The sequence below is a fragment of the Solanum stenotomum genome, chromosome 8, assembly GCF_019186545.1.
Source record: "Solanum stenotomum isolate F172 chromosome 8, ASM1918654v1, whole genome shotgun sequence".
Taxonomy (NCBI): domain Eukaryota; kingdom Viridiplantae; phylum Streptophyta; class Magnoliopsida; order Solanales; family Solanaceae; genus Solanum; species Solanum stenotomum.
In genome coordinates, this window is record NC_064289.1 from 53254442 (window position 1) to 53263851 (window position 9410).

The 9410-nt window shown below is 34.2% G+C and overlaps 1 protein-coding gene across 4 annotated transcripts; it reads right to left on the reverse strand.

Moving 5' to 3' along the window:
• Window positions 1-558: 558 nt before the first annotated feature.
• LOC125875045 (E3 ubiquitin-protein ligase SDIR1-like) lies at window positions 559-8803 on the reverse strand. 4 transcript variants are annotated; one of them, XM_049556110.1, is made up of 11 exons: window positions 8569-8803; window positions 6439-6588; window positions 4731-4915; window positions 3676-3759; window positions 2938-2992; window positions 2793-2842; window positions 2461-2689; window positions 2195-2309; window positions 1716-1776; window positions 1176-1295; window positions 559-814 (listed from the first exon to the last, which is right to left on the reverse strand). In XM_049556110.1, the coding sequence occupies exons 4-11, from the start codon at window positions 3685-3687 to the stop codon at window positions 746-748; spliced, it is 711 nt and encodes a 236-aa protein (XP_049412067.1). In that variant the 5' UTR covers window positions 3688-3759; window positions 4731-4915; window positions 6439-6588; window positions 8569-8803; the 3' UTR covers window positions 559-745. The 4 variants fall into 4 exon arrangements, with proteins under 4 accessions (XP_049412067.1, XP_049412066.1, XP_049412064.1 ...); XM_049556109.1 differs by having other exon boundaries at window positions 6439-6591; XM_049556107.1 differs by having other exon boundaries at window positions 6439-6612.
• Window positions 8804-9410: the final 607 nt, after the last annotated feature.

Genomic DNA, 9410 nt, shown 5'->3' on the forward strand with positions numbered 1-9410 from the left:
AGGAAAAATAATGTTCTTAATTTCATAGTTTGCCACTCAAAAAATCGTATACTTTAAAAGTAAATGAACTAATTAAGCAGTTATTCAATAACACATGCATTCCCACTACTTCTTCATATAGAAAGGAATGAGGAGACTAGCCTCGTTACTTCCCACCGGTGAAAGGTGCACCTAACTCCACCTACTCACTCATCATCAATCACGATATTCAGCTAAGACTTGCACTAGTAGACACCTATTGTATTGGAATCAAACGCCCATCTTTTTACTGTTGTCAATGAATCTCTTCCACAATCAATCCTACTCTACGTTAGATCATTTCTATGAACACTATTCTAATCTATGTAGTCTTATTTTTATCCCGTGCTAGGAAGCATTACTCCTCTTTATTCCAATCTGAAAATCGGAGAATTGAGGCTTAACATGATTTCATAGTAAGAGAAATAAAACTTCAAAAGGAAAATAGTAGAGGCTTTTGCACATTAAGTTACTTAATGCTTCAACACACTTAACTTCAATTACATAGAACTTCAAAAGGGAAATAGTACATACTGCTTCAACAAACCAAACTTCAAATACACACAACTTCAAAAGGGAAATAGTATAGGCTTCTGCCTATTAATTTTACATACTGCTTCAATAAGTCTGCAAACTAGAGTAGAGAATTCTTATAAGAATTCATTTATTCTTCAAACATAGAGTTTTAAGCTTTGTAATTCCTCACACCATTTCATACTTCCTGACTTCAGCATAAGTTACAGACTGGACAGGAAGAACTCAACACGAGCCATTTATCAAGGCATGCAGCGTGAAACTGCAAAAAAAAAGAAAAAAAAGATGAGTGAACACTAACAAGAGTGCGAAATACAAGACCATGATTAAGTTTGTGGATTAGAATAAGAATGGTGTCAAGATCAGTACTTTTAGAAAATATTTTCAGCAGATTGGCAAAGTAGTAGCGTGTTTCCTTAATTTCCGAATTACTGGTGTTTATTCAAGCCTCAAAGATAAGGAACTGGTAATTATAGTCGATTACATTGAGTGAATTTTATCCATAATCGTTGAAATTGAGATTCAACTCAGATCTAAGTCCACCATACTGTGATATAGGGAAATGGTTGAACGTGATCTATTATAGAGGAAGGAAGAAAATATTAGATAGAATAGGAAGAAACCTGATGGATACATGGAAAGCAACAAACAAGGTCTCCCTCAATAACTGGCTCCAAACAAATATTACATATCAATTCATCAGATGAACCATCGTCGTCTGGCATACCTATTGTCATAGATTCCTGCTTCATTTGAAAGGAGCATATTATAAATACTGAGAACAAAATCAAATGTTTTAAGCAAGTTGAATGGAGGATTTCATAAAAACAAGCACAGAAGAAGAACACAAAAGGACTAGAAAAATATATGATAGGACAAGTATATCGTGGAGCTAGAAAAATATATCTCATTAACGGGCTGCATATACAAATATCATGAGAGTTTTAGGTCTTTTCCCCTCCCCCTCTCTTGAAAATCTAAGGCAAATAGCTGTGAGAGAATTGATTTTTTACATTACTGCTTCTGGATTTGCAAATATTATCCAATAAAGGAAGACGACAAGCAACTAAGGGAAAACAAGGGGCAGCTAAAATAGACGTGAAGAGGTCACCAAGCTATATATAGTATTGTGGCATAACCCTTGAGCATATGAAAGAAAATACCTGGTCTAAGGCTAAGGCTGAGGTTGAAGAAGATGAGGCCTGTTTCGGTGGTGCATCCTCACTGCAGGAAAGACCAATACAGAATCGTCCATAAAAATTTCAATGCAAAACTGTCCATAAAACTTTCAATACAAATAAACTCATCGAAAAGTACACATTTTTCAACTTAACATTTGGTTCTTCAAACAAACTAGATGAATGCACAAGTCATGATCTCTTTGTTGCAGTTTCATATTTCCAACTTTTTTATTTTCCCCACTCTCAAAAATCTATTCAAAAGTTTTTTTTTTTATTGTTAAAAATATATGCAAAAGTTTTTGGTAGTTAGCTGAAGGGAATGTGATCAACTAGTATTACTCTAGATTTGAAACCACATGTTTACCTTCAGTTGCTCAATCGTCCTACTCTATGTGCACAAGAATTTAAGTGAATTCTAGGCTTGAGAGAAAAAAGCATGACTTAAAATGCTTGTGACTTACCTTTCTAGACAAGTGTCTTTGCAACTGTGAACAGGTAAAGCATTTATCTCTTCGTCATTCATGGAGGGAATTCCGAAGATATTAGCAGAAGACAACTCTCCGTAGGTATGGTGTTCTGCACATGGAAACAACCATATAATAAGAAAACGACTGTTTTTATTTTCCTGACAGAATCTTGAAAGGTGAGTATGATAATGATTCCAAGAACACATACACATCAAAACTATTGCTAGAAAAAGTTTTTGCAGATAGCATAGCAAACATACCAAACTCATCAACTTCACGATTTAGAAGAGCAATTTGGAGCCTCAGGTCTTGCAATCGTCTTCTGGTGGGAAATGCTTCTAATGGAGGCACATAGTGATGGAGTTCATCACAATCAATCAAGTGGTTAACGGATGCAATCCTTGCTCTGTCTCTAGCTTGACGTATAGAACAAATTTCATATATCATAACGACTAGTATCACCGGGACAACATGTACAGCAATGACGCCCTGCACGTGAAAATTTGACACCATCATGTCAAAATATTATGCCACCAAATGAGTCAAGAAAAATGCTCACTAATATTCAGCTTAAGACTAGGACAGAAGTTACCACAACAACCCATGAGTCATCAGGGGGGCTTATAGCGTAGACGACAAGAGCTGCCAAACAGTTTAACGAATGGATAATTAATAGATAGAAACCACATAAAGAATTTGCAAGAAAAGAATCATAAAAAATGAGGCAGAAACTTTACCTAGGATAGTCAGAACGACGGATGATAAACTTGTGGGGCTTGAAAAAAAATTACGCTGGTAGTAAAGAAATTGCAGTGTCAAGACAAGACTAGAGTATGTACTGGTAAATATTTCTTGACCTCTATACAATTATATAGAACAAATACTCTGGTTTACAGGAAAAGAATCACCATTTCGGAAAACATGCAAGATAAAAAGTATTACAAGCAAGTAGCACAGCCATTAAGGATATACGAAAACATCTTGTGCCCTTGGCTGCATCTTTAACAGCTTGATTCAAAGGAAACAAAGGCAAATGCACGGAAATATGCAAGTGCTTAGGGGGCGTTTAACCATGATTTTTTTTTTTACTTTGACTCTGGGAAACAGTTTGGCCATAAAATTCTGGAATTTTAGGAATTTTGAAAAACATCAAAAAGTTGTTTTCACTTTTTTCACTCCAAGTTAATCACAAAAATTCAGAAAACCACTTCAATTTATATTCATGGCCACACATAACTTGGCCAATTTTCAAATATCATTTTTCACTTCTAACACAAAAACTACTTTATTCAAATACTCACAATTTTTATGGTCAAACTTAATTTAAAATTCTAAACTCATGAGGAGCTAAAAGGAAGCACTTGATAAGGACGACCACAAGTCAAAACAAAAATTACTAAATATTCATCATCATAACTTCTAGAAGAGATGAATGATGAATAAGTAATTCAATTAATTTTTAAAACCATGATTACCACGATCGACATAATGGCCAAGATATCTTGAGCCTTCAGAAAGCTGTACTGTGAGACCCTTACGTTCACTTACAGTGGAAATATCTGCATAATTCAAATTGTCAGATTGTTAGCCCTTAAAATGTTCCTTCCCGCTATACCCTTTTATCAAAAGCAAGCATGATCAGTCCCGGCCTTAGTTGAAATTTCACAAAGAAGTAGATCAGATCTTTAAAAGTTGAGATAAGTAGTTGCAAATGAGTAACGATAAAATAAAACAGAAATGAAGAACACCGTTGTGTAAAAACAGCTAATTAGTTCAATTTGGGGCCTTGTTATAAGGTTGCCTCATCTACCTTGTTCTAATAATAATGATTGCAGATTATACCAGAATGGTTTCATACTCAAGCACAAAGTCTAAGAGTAATGCTGTAAACGCCCATTCTCCTCAAATTATTTTTAAGTCAATCTCAACATAGAACTATCTTCTTATAGTTCAAGATGATAAATCATCTCTTTTAGAACTTAGGCATATGCATTGCAATCTGAACCGATGAGGATAAAGATGACTCAAGACGTATCTATTTCAATCTTCAATATGGAAGTTTGGACAAAAAGAGAATTCACTTGATGGCTAGAGTGTAGTGGGAATTGCACTTCTAAGCATTGTGCAATAAATTCATTACCTTAACAAATTGAGATCCCAATAGCACAAACATAACTCAACGGAAGAGTCAAATTGAGTATCGTGGATCTCTGATTTCTTCTTCCTCTACCACAATCACCATCTTAGCCTAGTACATGGTGACACTCAACTAATCTGAAACAGGTCAACATCGTGCTTATACAGGATGTTTTCTTGAAAAATTCCTTGCATGAGGGTCGAGCAACTAACAATTTTTCAAGTATACTCATGATTTGTTAATGAAGTACAAACATAATCAAATAGAAGAATAATAAATCAGAAGACCATTCAAGCATAGCATAGGATGATTTACCAAAATGTAAGGCACATTTAAAGAGGAAAAAATTGAGAAATAGGAATAGCAATAAAAGGAAATAGAGATCTAATGAACCTTAAAAGAGAAAGAGAATATCTCCAATGCCAGAAGACACAATGAAGAACAGCATCAAGGAATCCGAACTTTATATATCAATGTTGTCGGTGTTGGTACAGTGTTCTGTTTGTCTGATTCGCTGCCTTAAGGTATCTTTTGCATGAACCTTATCATCATTAGATCAGCACATGTCGGCATTGCATCTATACAAAAAAAAAAACTACCATGAAAATTTCCACACGCAACAAGAATATTGAATATAGGCTTTAGAAAGATACACTAGCTACTCCACACTACTCTTTTGAACACGACAAAACTAATAATAATCTTTTTTTCATTAGTGAAAAACTAAAAATATTCTTTTAGGGCGAGGAATCCGATTGGCAAAAACCTTTGGGTAATTCAGAAATGCCTATATTAGCAAAAACTTGTGTTTCCTTATATACAAATATTTTATCAAGGCATCAACCAGTAAATCAACCACGCTTCAGTCCCAAATTAGTTGGGGTCGGCAATACGCACACTACATATCCGCATTCTATTCAGATCCATTTCATCCAAATACTAAATAACCACAAATTAACTATCAATATAAGTTGATATATCTTAATAGGGATTCAAGAACATAAGGAAATACTCGCATGTATAGGAAAAGCTATTTTAGCCCCTTCTTTTTTTTTTATCGGCAGGATAAGCTTATTGATAACCAGCATCAAGTGAGTGTTGGAAAATATGTACAATTAGCATCATTACAAATTGAGTAAAGAGCTAAAAAAAATCAATCTTGGCTTCGACATCATTATCAACTACAACAATAACATACCCAGTGATATCCCACAAGTGAGGTCTAGGGAGAGTAGAATGTATGCAGACCTTACCACTATCCTTGTGGATATAGAGAGGTTGTTTTCGAAAGACCTTTAGCTCAAATACACCTTCGACATCATTAAATGAAGCCATATTGCACCATAAAGAAAGCGTAGAAAAACATTTGTATCGATTATACTAACATATTCCCGTTTGCTCTCTAAATGTCTTGTTTTCCTTTCCTTACGGATGGACAACCAAATGGCCACTGGGATGGCATTCCAGACCTTAACCCCCAAATTGTTGAAGAGAGGTTAAAAATTATTGAAGTAAGTTACTATCTCATCTAAAAGCTTAAGTTGTTAGAGAGAGCACACTCTTATTATTTAACTGTATTCTCAACTCGCCCCCTCATGTGCGGGCCTAATTCTTTTTTCATGGGTTAAGCATGTGAAAGTAATTTTTGATAATGGATGGCGGTGACATTTAATCCTAGGACCTCTCTTATTACAATACCATGTAAAGAAATGAATCTTGAGCCTAATTCAAGCCAAAAAGCTAGCTCACGAGGGGAGGATTGTCCAATGTCATATAAAGAGACCACAAATCCCTTTTTCATCCAATGTGGGACTCTTCAACACTCCACCGTGTTGAACCTCACGCCTAGGTCTAGACATCTAGAGTGTGGGCAATTGATATGGGCATCCAACATCGGTAAACAATAATTGGGATGGGCCGCTCTGATAAAGTGTTGAAGTGTGTGACCATCTCATCTAAAAGTTTAAGTTGCTAGAGAGAGATCACTCTTATTATTGAATTGCATTCTCAACAAATGAATGAAAAGACGGTTGGAATCCTCTTCTTAGCATTCACAAAGTACTCATATATTGCATAGTTTAAGCCAAGTGAAGCAAGCTACCTTTTCTGGTGCAGCACTCTTCCAGATTGTTTTCTACGACCAGACAGAATTAGGAGAAATGTTTCTGAAGAGAAATTGATAGCCATCTGCAGTTCCTTTCCATGACAACATATCAGGCTTGTGAGTGGTGATAACGTATGAATTAGACTGCTGCTGTAACAGAAAACAAAAATCCTGCAATAATTAACAATCATTGAATGGCCTTCTGAATAAAATATTATAGCCCCTTTTATTAAAAGCCACAAAGAATGTGCTCACACAAATAAGAAAAAAAAATCAACAATAATTGCAACATTTATCTCCACTGCCTCAATCCCAATTTAGTTGAGGAGAAATATATAAATATTTTATATCCGTTCAACTTTATCTAGGTCTCTTTTCACTCCCAACAAGAAATAGCTACTCCCTCCATATCAATTTGTTTGACCAATTTTGACTCGGCACAGAGTTTAAGAAAGTAAAGAAGATTTTTAAATCTCATGGTCTTAAATTAAAGATACGTAGAATGTACCAAAATACCATTTAATCTTGTGGCCTTAAACATGTCTTAAAAAAAGTTAGAATTAAAGAGATTCCAAAAAAGGAAAGAGGCATTCTTTTTTAAACGGAGAGAGTAAATATTAACTTGACAATCTAATCAGACATTTGACAAAGTTGTAATCTATTCAATAAAAATGATGAAATTCTAGCACATGATTAATGGCAAGAATGTGCTCATATGAATATAATAAAAAACAATGGATAAATAAAAAGGTTATCTCCGCTATGCTCTCCGTGTCCCTTTCCTTTCTTCCAGAAATTTTTTACATAAAGATAAACAAGAGAAAGTGTGGTTACCAAAACATTCAGAAAGAGCACACTATGAGGTACCAACATGAGATTGTTTTTCATTGTCTGGTTTAGCAGAGGTGGGAATCAAACCAATCAAGCTAGAACTCATTAGCTATGCATTAATAAATTAGTTCTTTATCCCAAGTTGATATTCTGTTTAATCTTCTGCATTTCCAAGCCCCTCTTTTGTGAATGAGATTTCATAGTAAAGAACACTCGAAGATAGATATCATTAGTCAAATCCTTGCAAAGTTGAATAGCTGATAAGCTATTACCAAGAATGTGCTGTTGAGTCTACTTATTTTCCCCAAAGCATAACTCCTCGCAACGGTCTTACGCCTAGTCCCTCCACACCAAGCAGAAAGGCCAGCTATCACATTCGTTACTTATCATTCCCAAAAGCAAATGTTGTGTCTATGTCAGCAGTAAGTGTAATTATTGAAACGAACTCCATAAAAAGAACGATATGAATCTAGCACATTTTGATTGCTATATGACAAGACATTAACATCTCATTACTCTACGAGTTGTGTATCTAAAATCTAAAGGTTAAAGATAGATGATCAAGTACCTAATGCGTTCAAAGTTCCAAATTGGAAAAATGCATAAACTGCTCCACCATATTTGACATTAACATACAAATGTCCAACATATAAGCTATGAGTCCACATGCGCCACTTATCTCATGCTGAATCAATGTCGATAATATTTTTATAATATACTCTCTCCATTCCATACCAATTTATGTGACTCAATTTGACTCAACATGGAGTTTACCAGTTTAAGAAAGAAAGAAAGCCTTTTGGTACATGTCGTTTTAAACATGTCATACCATTTGCGTGACTACACAAACTTCTTATTTAAGGATAAATTGAGAAGTTTAAAGTTATATAAATGGGGAAAGAATGTACTTTGATTTACTAGATCTACTTAGAGCAAGTCAATTTCCCTAAATACTTTTTTGTTTTATGAGCTTGATGTCCGGACCAGCTTTCGCACCACCTCCCACCTGCTACAGGTACCAAGGCTAGGACAGATAGAAAGAAAACCCAGTGTTTTTTGTCTTAGTTGGAATTTGAACATGAGACTTCATTGACCACTACGCTACACTATGCCCAACCCAATTACCCTAAAACTAGCGAGAAGTCCAACTGTAAAGTGACAATTTTCAGCTATAAGTAAACACAGAAAATGAAATTGGACAACAATAACATACAATGGTGATATTTGCATTCATTCATTCACCCATCCATCAACACAAATATAAAGTATTTAAGACTGAAATGGAAATCAAATTACCTGTTGGGATTCGGAAATTGGTGTTCCATAATATTGATTTGAGCTTTATCAACAACTAATTTCACTTGTGGCTACAGAAATTTCAACTTTAGGGTTCGATTTCCACCTCGTAATACTCTTACCCAATTCCCCGGAGACAAAATATGTGAACGCCGGCAGAACTGTAACTCAGCATTTCCGCCACCCTTCTGTCAATCTGGTGGGATAGTTCAACTCAGGCGTAATACATCAAGGTGATTCTAACTTTGGATGTATACCGTACGCATTTAAATTTGTATAAAACTTTAGGCACACGTATTCTACATGTCAGAATCTATCCATATATAAAGGTAGAAGAAAAACTGACACATGTCAACACCACAAATTTTCAGTATTTTAAATAATTTTAAATATATAATAGGATAAGAAAAAAGTGAGACATATCATCACCATAGAATTTGTGAATTTGAGTTTTTTAAATAATTTAATTTTGTATTAGTTAGTTATTTTTAAATTAAATTTAAAATTTAAAAATGTTTAAACAATCTGTAAACTTTTCCAACGTATTCTTTTTTAAAAATTAGAAATAACTGTTTTCTATAATAATAATAATAATATAATAATAATAATAGTAAATAATAATACAAAAATCTACTGTTACAAAATTTGTTGTTTCAAAAATGAATTGATCTTCATTTTATTATGACAATTAATTAGATAANTTTTATTAGTTATTTTTAATTATAAAATTATTACATTTTAAATTATCCGTGCAACGTGCGGACACGTATACTAGTATATGTAAGACGCACCTAAGGAACAAAATTATCATGTGGATTAATATGTTTATTTATTTAATTTTT